Source organism: Myxine glutinosa, chromosome 2 (genome assembly GCF_964187855.1).
Source record: "Myxine glutinosa chromosome 2, kmMyxGlut1.1, whole genome shotgun sequence".
Classification (NCBI taxonomy): domain Eukaryota; kingdom Metazoa; phylum Chordata; class Myxini; order Myxiniformes; family Myxinidae; genus Myxine; species Myxine glutinosa.
This window is the reverse complement of record NC_136262.1, coordinates 38248412-38261282: the sequence shown is the minus strand read 5'-3', so window position 1 is coordinate 38261282 and position 12871 is coordinate 38248412. Positions and strand designations below refer to the sequence as shown.

General features: G+C 49.0%; 2 protein-coding genes across 6 annotated transcripts in view; both read right to left on the bottom strand.

Moving 5' to 3' along the window:
* Window positions 1-4052, bottom strand: part of LOC137421858 (extracellular signal-regulated kinase 2) — a 97563-nt gene extending 93511 nt beyond the window's left edge. The window contains exon 1 of one of the 3 annotated variants that reach the window (XR_010983415.2): window positions 2367-3788. Coding sequence is in view for 1 of the 3 variants with exons in the window: in XM_068108335.2 (XP_067964436.2) it covers window positions 2367-2450 (84 nt within the window). In the remaining 2 variants the exon portion in view is untranslated. The other 2 variants (XM_068108336.2, XM_068108335.2) reach the window with 2 other exon arrangements.
* Window positions 4053-9358: 5306 nt separating this feature from the next.
* LOC137421859 (stromal membrane-associated protein 1-like) overlaps window positions 9359-12871 on the bottom strand; it is a 60852-nt gene continuing 57339 nt past the window's right edge. For all 3 annotated transcript variants that reach the window (XM_078773197.1, XM_078773196.1, XM_078773198.1), the window contains 2 exons: window positions 10284-10543; window positions 9359-10149 (listed from right to left, as the gene is read on the bottom strand). In XM_078773197.1, coding sequence (XP_078629323.1) covers window positions 10009-10149; window positions 10284-10543 — 401 coding nt within the window. In that variant the 3' untranslated portion in view covers window positions 9359-10008. The remainder of the gene's footprint in view (window positions 10150-10283; window positions 10544-12871) is intronic.

Here is a 12871-nt window from a genome sequence, read left to right as displayed (position 1 = left end):
ATAATCACTCACAAACATCAGTACATCATAATCACTCACAAACATCAAAACATCATAATCACTCACAAACATCAACACATCATAATGACTCACAAACATCAACACATCATAATCACTCACAAACATCAAAACATCATAATCACTCTCAAACATCAACACATCATAATCACTCACAAACATCAATACATCATAATCACTCACAAACATCAGTATATCATAATCACTTACAAACATCAGTATATCATAATCACTCACAAACATCAGTATATCATAATCACTTACAAACATCAGTATATCATAATCACTCACAAACATCAGTATATCATAATCACTTACAAACATCAAAACATCATAATCACTCACAAACATCAACACATCATAATCACTCACAAACATCAATACATCATAATCACTCACAAACATCAACACATCATAATCACTCACAAACATCAAAATCACTCACAAACATGAGTACATCATAATCACTCACAAACATCAAAACATCATAATCACTCACAAACATCAACACATCATAATCACTCACAAACATCAAAACATCATAATCACTCACAAACATCAACACATCATAATCACTCACAAACATCAGTATATCATACTCACTCACAGACATCAGTATATCATAATCACTCACAAACATCAACACATCATAATCACTCTCAAACATCAACACATCATAATCACTCACAAACATCAGTACATCATAATCACTCACAAACATCAGTATATCATAATCACTTACAAACATCAGTATATCATAATCACTTACAAACATCAGTATATCATAATCACTCACAAACATCAAAACATCATAATCACTCACAAACATCAACACATCATAATCACTCACAAACATCAGTATATCATAATCACTCACAGAAATCAGTATATCATAATCACTCGCAAACATCAATACATCATAATCATTCACAAACATCAATACATCATAATCACTCACAAATATCAGTACATCATAATCACTCACAAACATCAGTATATCGAAATCACTCACAAACATCAGTATATCGAAATCACTTACAAACATTAGTACATCATAATCACTCACAAACATCAGTACATCATAATCACTCACAAACATCAATACATCATAATCACTCACAAATATCAGTACATCATAATCACTCACAAACATCAGTACATCATAATCACTCACAAATATCAGTATATCATAATCACTCACAAACATCAGTACATCATTATCACTCACAAACATCAGTATATCATAATCACTCACAAACATCAGTATATCATAATCACTCACAAACATCAACACATCATAATGACTCACAAACATCAACACATCATAATCACTCACAAACATCAAAACATCATAATCACTCTCAAACATCAACACATCATAATCACTCACAAACATCAGTATATCATAATCACTCACAAACATCAACACATCATAATGACTCACAAACATCAACACATCATAATCACTCACAAACATCAAAACATCATAATCACTCTCAAACATCAACACATCATAATCACTCACAAATATCAGTACATCATAATCACTCACAAACATCAGTACATCATAATCACTCACAAACATCAGTATATCATAATCACTTACAAACATCAGTATATCATAACGCTGAACATCAAAATAATTCACAATCACCAAAAGTAGTACAAAACCCAGAAGCCATTTTTTTTGTTCAGAAATACTTAATCTCAGCACGTCACATTTCCTCCTTCCATGTTGATGCCCTTGGGGAAGCCTCCACCTCACCGGCCCACAACTGGCACCGTGCTCGGGCTGTGTTCTCCTTCTTGAATCACTATTATGGGAGCTTCTCTCTCTCTGGTTAATTTTGTCCCTTTGCCTTCCCTCTCCTCCCTACCCCTGCTTTATCTACAATGATTAAAATGGAATCACAATGGATTCAGGGGTGGGCGAGCATCGACATTCAGAGTCGCGAATTCACAACAGTGATCACGTCGAGCAGGTAAACTTTCCAGATAAACATTCCCTTTTCCTGCTTTTATATATTTGAATTTTCATGTCGTTTTTATTCACTCCTTTATTTTAACATTGTGATACACTACACATCGTCAGGTGTTGCACCACATGTGCAAACGAGGACAGCACTCACGAGAGAGCATATACCTGCACCAAGTGAACAGTTTACGTTCTGTATCCCACCGATAGGTCAGATCTGGATTCCGACCGGAACCAAAACCAAATCGGCTTATTCTTGTCTCTTCCCCAACTCATCCACCAAGTTTTGTCATCGGTCGTCCACAACTTTTTGAAATATCATTGGGTGTTTGGGGTTCGAATCCAGTAAGATCTGTTCTCACGTCTCACTTACCCCTTTCCCGAGACATTTCATGATCTTGTATTTCTCCAGGATCTTCGGTTCTATTTTTCCGCTGTAGTCCACTTCGGCAGCCATTGTGACGGGTTTTTTTAATAAGAAACTTGAACACCGTCCAGGACCGTTGATAAAGAGACAGCAGCGAAGAACGTTCAAAATGTCAGACAAACTGTCTGCGAACCTTTGGGCGTAATGATCGTTTGGAGCGAAAGAACGGTTGGAATTTAAAGGAAAAATGTTTTAAAAGTTAAAGAAAAAAACACCGAGAGAAGTATTTTAGTGAAGAAAAACAAAGATGACACAAAGGAAGCCGTTCGGGATCACCTACTACTCCACATCTCCCATTATTCACAACACAAGGGAAGCAAAGGGGAGTCGTCTGAAATACAACTCAATCCCCCCACCTGCCGACGCGCCACGCCCCGTTTTGTTTACTATGGTCGTCATGGTAGCGTCTTGAGCGTTCCGCCAATCCGTGGCTGGCCAAGCTGTAATATTCAAGCTCCGCCCCCTTTTCCACATCATCGTCGCCGTCGTGCGACGACTTTTCGGAAAGTGTTTATTGCGATTCACATCGTTGTTTATGTTAAGTTCAGGTTGCAAAATGCTCTCCCGTGTGCCTTTAACATCCAGAAAATAAGGAAAGTATATGGAATGGATTAGCATCTTTTATTAACCTCCGTCTGGATGATCAACGCTTGTCGAGAATTATTTATTTATTCCATGTTATTATTACCTCATAAAAATATAATATTGCTTCAAAATATACGATTTTAGGCAAATTCTTGTGTGTCACTTTGCGCACTGTATAGTTTTTTTTAACGTGTTGGTTCTCTCATCTAGTGGCTCGTCCTGTTGGACAGGATTCCGCAAGGGGCTGCACACCCTGTCATTGTGTTTGAATAATGTCACAAATATTTATCTTGAGGCTTTATTAAATAACGAGGAAACGCATCACACCAACCGCCGTCATGCCAATACACCGCTCGATTCAAAATCTCAGAATGTAGGCTACAGATTACGCTGCGCATCAACAAACAGAAAGCGCGGGAAGGAGCTTAGCCGCAGCGGGACAGAGCTCGGACAAATAACCTCGTGCTTGGAGACTGGGGCATTCCAGGACGTCCCACACTCCCCACCAGACATCTGGCTCATGAGGAGCGCGTATTTCGCGTTGCTAGGAGACGCTACAACAAGGCCAAAAAAGTTCTCAGAGCCAGGAGTTGCCACTTATAATAGCATCTGCCCGTGAATAAATATACCGACGATGCAGATTTCCGTTAATTAAACTCAGTACGTTTACTAGAAACCACGAAGAGTTGATTTTGAAGCGTGATCGGATGACTGTGACGACTGGGCGGTGTATGAGTAAGGAGTGCTTCAACATAGGACTTTTAGGCCCATCAAAGTCAGTGCTGTGATTACCAACCTATAGCTTTTCCCTTATTTTCTGAGCATCAAGCAAGGAAGCAGCACGTCCCATTATTGAAGTCTTTGGTATGACTTGGTCTCGGTTAACAACGGTTTTTCACCCTCAGCTGACCCCTGCCGTCCAGTCCAGGCCGTAACCGCAGAAACGGGGTTCATTGTCCGCCCAACTTCCAAGTTTCACACACGAACGAGGCGAACTCGCACTTTGGCGCCAGGTACCGGTCGGAAGCGTCCATCGCACCCTCGCGCGCGACGCTGACGCCGGGATCTGATCTGACGCGCAAAGTGCGCATGCGCAACACGCGATACCGTCTAAAAACGCAAAAAAAAAAAAACACAAATGGTTAAGATTACCGTAAGGTTTTAAACTCCGAATTATATTGAAATATCGATCTTGTACCTAATCATCAACGTGTCGTCTGTGTTTATTAGTCACGTGATGTGTAACAACCAACCAGTATTTTTTCATGTGCTGCATTTCATTTTAATCTTGACGTCACAGGAGGGCTTCCTATTTTAATTATTTTCCTCCTACTCCCCCGATTCTTCTTCATATTCGCCTCTCAAGACTGCTGCTCATGGAGTAGCAAGGTTGAACTGACAGTGGGGTATCGCTTAGTGGGATAGCGACGCAACAATAATGTCTGAATATAACAGAATATAACATCTCCATCGTCTCATAATTATTATTCGTATGCAGCCAGTGGCTGATTGGCTGTGTAGCGGTTACCGGTAGCATGACACAATTACCCTGCACCGGCCGATGACGCAACCGGCGAGCGGTCACGTGTCCGGACTCGCCCGGGCGTGTTGAGACTTGCCTTTACCGGGCGAACGCTTGCCTTGCATACCACGTCCCGTTCAGAGGCGTGGCTTAACTATTTGCATACCACGCCCCGCCTGAGAGGTGTGGCGTTTGTGTGTTGAGTTTCTGATATATATTGCCACCCGTTCGATGGGCTGATTCAGTGCTTTGGAGTTCGTTTGAGTGAGCTGGGAATAAATAGCTCAGAGAAACCTAATTCCTGGCGTCGTCCATTTTGTCCGATTTTATCATGCGAGCACAGCTCCCACAATTGGTGACCCCTTTCTACGAACACGGCGATGGAGTCAGCTGTAGCTTTGAAGCTCCCGGGCTTTTGGGAATCTCACGCGGCCGTTTGGTTTGCTCAAGCGGGTTCTCAATTTGCCCTGCGGAAGCTTACAGAGGATACGACGCGCTACCACCACGGGGTCTCCGCGCTTAACGCCTCCTCCGCTTCCCGGGTTTTGAGCTTCCGACACCACCCGCCGGACGCCGACAAATACGGCGCGCTCAAAGACCTACTCCTCGGTGCGTTTGGACTCACGGAGACCGAACGCGCACGACAACTACTCGACCTCCCGGAACTGGGCGAGGCCCGTCCGTCCGAAAGCATGGACCACATGCTTGCTCTTCTCGGTGACCACAGCCCGGACTTCCTCTTCCGCGAGCTGTTCCTCCAGCGGCTACATGGGCAGGTACGGTTAGCTTTGGCTAACTCGCCCATCACGGACCCTCGCGCCCTGGCCAAGGAGGCCGATAAATTTTGCTCGGCCAGGCGACACATCGGAGTGGCCGCCTGGGACCCTGGCCGACCGAGGCAACGCCCGCGTCACGACCGGCGCCTCCACCGGCCGAGTCAGTGCCACTGGCGGCAGCGGCCGCCGCGACGCCCCGTCGACCGAACCCGACGCGACCGCCGGAGCCTCCACCAGAGCGGACCATGTGCTATTACCACGCCAGGTTCGGGCAGAAGGCCAGAACGTGCCGCCCAATGTGCACTTTCGGCGGGTCGGGAAATGACCAGGCCGGCGCTCGCTGCCTGCCATGAGCGTCGGCCATTCAGGCAGCCTTCTGTTTATCACGGACACGGAGTCCGGGCGGCGTTTTTTGTGTGACACCGGCGCTCAGCTGAGCGTGATACCCGCCTCAGTGGAGGACAAACAGGCCGCGCTTTGGTCACCGCAAACGGTTCCTCCATCCGCACCTTCGGTTCACGCAACGTCGCATTCTGCTTCGGGGGCCAGCGCTTCAGGTGGGACTTCATCATGGTGAATGTGCCCATGGCCTTGCTGGGTGCAGATTTTCTTTGCGCGCATGGGCTTTTGGTCGACGTCAAACGGCGTCGGCTCATCAACGCGGAGACCTTCAGCTCGCTCGCTTGCTCATTGAGCGGCTCCGCTACGACCAAGCTAGCCTGCGCGCTCCCGGCCGTGGACGAATTCACCCGCCTACTCGCCGAGTTTCCCGCCCTCACGCAGCCGACGTTTTCGGCCGTCGCCGTCAAGCACGGCGTCGAACACCACATCCCGACCACAGGTCCACCGGTCTACGCCAGGGCTCGCCACCGCGACCCGGCCAAACTCGCCGTAGCGAAGGCGGAATTCGACGCGCTGGAGCGATTGGGAATTGTGTGGCGCTCGAATAGCGCGTGGGCCTCGCCCCTGCACATCGTGCCCAAACCGGGTGGCGGATGGCGACCATGCGGTGATTACCGCCGCCTCAACGACGCCACCACCCCCGACCGGTACCCGATACCACACATACAGGACTTTTCCGCCCGTTTGGCGCGGCGGGTGATCTTCTCCAAGGTCGACCTCATTCGGGGCTACCACCAGGTACCTGTCCGGCTGGCCGACGTTCCGAAGACGGCTGTAATTACACCTTTTGACCTCTTCGAGTTCCTCCGAATGCCGTTCGGCCTTAAGAACGCGGCCCAGGCCTTCCAGCGGCTGATGGACAGTGTGCTGCGCAATCTCACCTTTCTGTTCGTCTACCTGGATGACATACTCATCGCCAGTACTTCCCGGGCGGAGCGCCTCGTCCACCTGCGCACGCTTTTTGAGCGCCTCGGCCAGCACGGCCTCATCATCAACCCGGCGAAATGCCAGTTTGGCGTAACGGCCGTCGACTTCCTGGGGCACCGCATCACGAAGCGCGGGGCCGTCCCGCTGCCTACCAAGGTGGAGTAAGTCACAAGTTTCCCGCGCCCTCGTTCCATCAAGGCCCTACAGGAATTTTTGGGGATGGTAAATTTATACCACCGGTTCGTGCCTCGCGCCGCCCAACTCATGCGCCCTCTGTACAAAGCCCTCCGGGGCAAGCCGGCCAAGCACGTCGTCACCTGGACCACAGAGATGGATGTGGCGTTCACGGGCGCTAAGCTGGCCCTCGCCGACGCGACCATGCTGGCGCCCCCGGCGCTCGATGCACCCATCGCCCTCACCACGGATGCTTCCGACTACGCGGTGGGCGCCGTGCATGAACAGTGGGTGAACGGAGCTTGGCAACCGCTGGCCTTCTTCAGCCGGCAGCTTCGCCCTAACGAGCGCAAGTATAGCGCTTTCGCCCGCGAGCTCCTCGGCCTTTACCTGGCTGTTCGCCACTTCCGCCATCTTTTGGAGGGCCGCCCGTTCACGGCGTTTGTGGACCACAAACCCCTGGTCTTCGCCATGGCCAAGGTTATGGAGCCGTGGTCGGCCCGCCAGCAGCGCCAACTCTCCGCCGTGTCCGAATTTACGACGGACATCTGGCATGTCGCGGGCAAGGACAACTCTGTGGCCGACTGCCTCTCCCGGTCCGGCGCGAACGCCGTCCACCTGGGTGTGGACTTCGCCGGCATGGCGGCCGACCAGACCGCCGACCCCACGGTGCAAGCCCTCCGGACAGCGGACACAGGCCTGCGGTTGGCCGACGTCCCCTTCGAGGACACAGGCACAGTTCTCCTGTGCGACGTCTCCCTGGGCCAACCTCGCCTCATCGTGCCCACCGGATGGCGGCGGCACATTTTTGACGCCCTACACGGCCTTTCCCATCCGGGCCGGAAAGCATCACAGAAGCTCGTGACAGCGAAATTCGTCTGGCACGGGCTCCGTAAAGACGTCCGCGACTGGGCCAATGCGTGTCGCCTGCTAGCGTGCGAAGGTCCACCGGCACACGCAGGCCCCGTTGGAACCATTCGACGTGCCCGCGCGGTGCTTCGACCACGTCAATGTGGACCTGGTGGGACCCCTTCCCTCCTCGCGGGGCTTCACCCACCTCCTCATAATGGTGGACAGGACCACCAGGTGGCCGGAGGCCGTCCCACTGGCATCAACAACATCCGCCAACGTGGCGCAGGCCTTCATTGGCACCTGGATTGCCCGTTTCGGCGCCCCCTCGGACATCTCCGATAGAGGCCCGCAATTCACCTCCGAGCTTTGGGGCGCGGTCGCCCAGGCCTTGGGGGTCAAGCTTCACCGCACCACGGCCTACCACCCCCAAGCCAATGGCTTGTGCGAGCGGTTCCACCGCTCAATGAAGGCCGCTCTCAGGGCCAGCCTCCAGGACGACGGTTGGGCCGACAGGCTCCTGTGGGTCCTATTAGGCCTCCGAACGGCCCCTAAAGAGGACCTCCAGGCTTCCACCGCCGAGCTGGTCTACGGCCAGCCACTGCGCGTGCCGGGCGAATTCATCCCTGACGCCACCGGCCCCTGGTCCGCGGCTCGTCAACGCTCGGTCCTCCAGGAGGCCGCCAGGAGATTTGCCTCCATGCCCACGTCCCACCACGGCTGCCCCCAACCCCACGTCCCCCCAGCACTTCGCACTGCGGAGTACGTTTTTATCCGGCACGACGCACACCGGGGACCGCACCGGCCGCCGTACGATGGACCTTTCCGGGTCCTGAAGAGGGACGACAAGTCGTTCACCATCGACATCGGCGGCAAGGCGGACCGCATCTCCGTGGACCGCCTCAAGCCGGCCCATTTGGACCTCGACCAACCTCCACGGTTGGCCCTTCCTCCACGTCGGGGCCGTCCCCCGTCAACCAGGCCCCCCGCCCGACCATCCACCGCACCGCCACCTACCACCGCCACACGAATCGTCAGGGGTCGTTTCGGCTGGGTCATCAAGACCCCCCTCAAACTGACTCTCCCGGTGGATGTTAATTCTGGGGGGGCGCGTGTAGCGGTTACCGGTAGCATGACACAATTATCCTGCACCGGCCGATGACGCAACCGGCGAGCGGTCATGTGTCCGGACTCGCCTGGGCGTGTTGAGACTTGCCTTTACCGGGCGAACGCTTGCCTTGCATACCACGCCCCGTTGAGAGGCGTGGCTTATCTATTTGCATACCACGCCCCGCCTGAGAGGCGTGGCTTTTGTGTGTTGAGTTTCTGATATATATTGCCGCCCGTTCCATGGGCTGATTCAGTGCTTTGGAGTTCGTTTGAGTGAGCTGGGAATAAATAGCTCAGAGAAACCTAATTCCTGGCGTCGTCCATTTTGTCCGATTTTATCGTGCGAGCACAGCTCCCACAGCTGCAACATTTTCTGAGAGCGTGGCTGTGCTGTTGATGCAGTGCCCCCTTACCATTCAGCTGGTGGTACTCGTTTTGCCGACCTCGGAAGGAGGACAGGCTGAGTCGACCCACCCGGTGTTAATTCAACGGCGCGACAAGGGCTCAAACTCAAGACCTTAGGATCTTAAGTCAGCCACCTTAAGCGTTGGGCCAATTCTGATTCAAAATGAGTATCAAGTAAACAAACCAAGAAAGTGTTGCAGAAATCAGTGCAAAGTTTCATGTTTGGGTGTTTTTACAAACAGATTCCAATGGTCATCCTTTCCTTATCCGCTACATCCACTGAACTATTATAGTATTCCGTCCAATTTACTGCCTCCCTGGTCACATGACAAATGACAACCATTTCCTTTACTGTTCACAAACCACACCTTTCCAAACTGGCACCAATTTCTCTCTAACGGTTACGAGTTTTGTCCTCACAACAATCTTCATTTATTAATTATTCCATTAGATGGCATTGGCATCTCCTAGGACCATATATTTACCTGTACAACGTGCACTTTTAAATATTAAATTAAATAAATAATATCAACCAACACTTTTTCTCAATTTCTCCAAGAGAACACACAATTATTCTCTCCGCCATCTTTAGCAGCTCACTGTGGCCCCACTTAGCGGCGGTGCTCGAGAATCGAAACAGAACCCGCCCGCACACCTTTTGGTTCCACAGGAAAGGCAATAGAGACAGATGTAGATCGATGGATCGTAACTCTGTTGATAATGCCTTGCGATGGAGTTCAGAGGTGGATGCATCTGAGATGAGGCCTCTAGTTATTGCTCTTTTGCAGCGACCAGTCTCACGCTATTTAGCGAGCAGCAGTGGCAGTCGGTTTGAGATTCACTTCCAAGATGGGGTTCCCCATGAGGAGGAAGCGTTGTGCGACATCTCCCAAGATCCAGCGAACAGGTCCGGACGCTGCCCTCGCAGCATCATGCCTTGCGATGTGCTAACATTGAGACCAGACATCTGCTGCGAAACCTGCAATACGGAAGCATAGGGAACCACATACGTACACCTTCAGTAATTGCTCACAGGTGAGGTTCTGATTGTAAGCTTCGAAGTATGGCTATTTCTAGCTCCATAGTTCAGGAAATTACAAGCATGATCCATACCTGGCCTACACCAGTTGTCAGGCTACTGTAAGTTGGAGCTGGGCTCATGAAATAGCTCGGACCGAGCGGTGGGCCGACCCAACCCTGGCCAGGCACGTGGCCTGCATAGAAAGCTCCAGCTGGAATCAAATTGCCAAGCTGTGCAGAATGGGTCAGTGGATGCGGTTGAGGTGGTGGAACTGCATGAGGAGAGATTTGTCCAGGTGAGAATACTGGGTATACCAGGGGAGGCATTGAAGGATGGACAGAGCGCAGGTAACCTGTATGGGCCAAAAGGGTGAAACAGAGAAAATATAAATTTACAAAACATTTATCAGAAGCAAAAACAAACATCACACTTTGTAAAAAAAATTGTTTGTCATAATTATAAATTATAATAAACATCCTTGATTATTTTCCTGAAAGAAAGCTTTCTGAAATTACTTTTACAGTTAATGTGAGGGAAGAGGCCATTTTATAATGGTTGGCATTTTGATACCAGGCATTACATCTCACCACGATGGCAGTTGCTCACCTTCGCAAATTATGGTGCAAGAAATAACAACAAAATAACTCAGTTGACAAAGTGCACTTAGGTTAATTGGTGTGTGCACGCACACACACACACACACAAGCACACACACGCACGCACACACGCACACGCACGCACACACGTGCACACACACGCACGCACACACGCGCGCACACACACACGTGCACGCACACACACACACACACACACACACACGCACGCACACACATGCACATGTGCACGCACACACACACACACACACGCACACACACACACGTGCACACACACGCACGCACACACGCGCACACACACACACGTGCACGCACACACACACACACACACACACGCACACACACACACGCACGCACACACATGCACATGTGCACGCACACACACATGCACGCACACACACACACACACACACACACACACACACACACACATAAACACACTTTTCTGCTGGTAAACGGAGGTAAAGATACTTTGAGACCTGGTAGGTCTCCGTTCCACCTACTGAAACCAACATATGGAGATAACCACCAACCACACAAACATGCACGCACACACACACACATGCATATATACACACACATCTGGTTTTTTCATTTCTGTTCCTCAAAATTCTATCTCTCTCTTTTATTCACACACACACACACACACACACACACACACACACACACACACACACACACACACACACACACACACACACACACACACACACACACACACACACACACACACACACACACAATTAATTGTACAGTATCGGTTGTTCCTAAACTTAAATATAAATAATTTAAAGGATTGTTGTAAATGATGTTAATTTCACAACATCCCATATTCAACTTTATTTAAATTGCAAATCTCAAACATAGTTTCTCCACCTAAAGCAAGAACCTGAACCTGTAAGCAACTGACTAGTTTCCCGACTGCATGGATCATCAGCTGGGCACCGTTCTTCCTCGAGGTTTCAATCCTTTCAGCCCAGGACCTCTCCAAACGGCGGATCCACAACCTCGATCATGGATCCACATCAATAGATGGTACATCAGTAGATCCACAACCTCAGTTGCGTCCAGGCAGTCAGTCAACCCATCAATGCAACATCACTTATTCCAACTTTACTTGCAATAGGATTTAATGTATTATCATATATTTATAACTTTCCTTACACACTCTATAATATGATAATATCATTAAATCATTCACATCTTACCCTTAAATACATCAATCGACCAACCAGCATGACCACACCACCTACCTCTCGATCAAACTGCACTTCGAATGTTCAAACTGTCATTTATAACGGTTTTTTGCATGCTGCCGTATCCTAGCAAGCACTGATTCCTAGCATCATTGTTTTGTAGTATATTTAATTATTATATTGTACTGTATTTACATAAATATCTCATGAATAATATTTTTAATATTCGTATTGTATTTTACTAATTAGATTTGGTGCCTTTTTGCGATATTAAAGAAAACTTGTTTTAATCTACCAACTGTAGCCCCCTGCGCTAACATCCGTCTGACTAGTTGTTGTAATCTATTGAGCAGTTCAGAGCCGTGTGTGGTTGCTCTCACAGTCCTAATTATTTCACCTGCAACCGTACCATAAAATAGCTTTTTGGGAATGTTGCTGTCTAAGAAAGGCATTCGGACAATGTGGAATGGAAATGCATCTCGTTTATCAAATAATTTAGTGTGAAATTTATTATTATGGATGTCAATTTGTAATTCCAAAAAGGAAACTGAAGTGGAAGTTTGGTTTTCCTTTTTTAATTCAAGTACACATACACGTGTTCAAGTTCAAGTACACAAGTTGTTCAAGTGTGTTCAAGTTCGTGTACACATTCAAGTTCACACACACACGTGCACACACATAGGTGGATACTTTGAGACCTGGTCGGTCTCCGCACCACCTCCTGAAATCCACCCTCATGTGGAGATTGCAGAAAACAACAGCAACTTGCACATGCACACACGCATGCACGCACACAACCTTTTTACATTAGAAAAATAACATGCTGCCTGAGGTTATATTTGTGGTTTCCCATTTCAGCCATGATGCCAT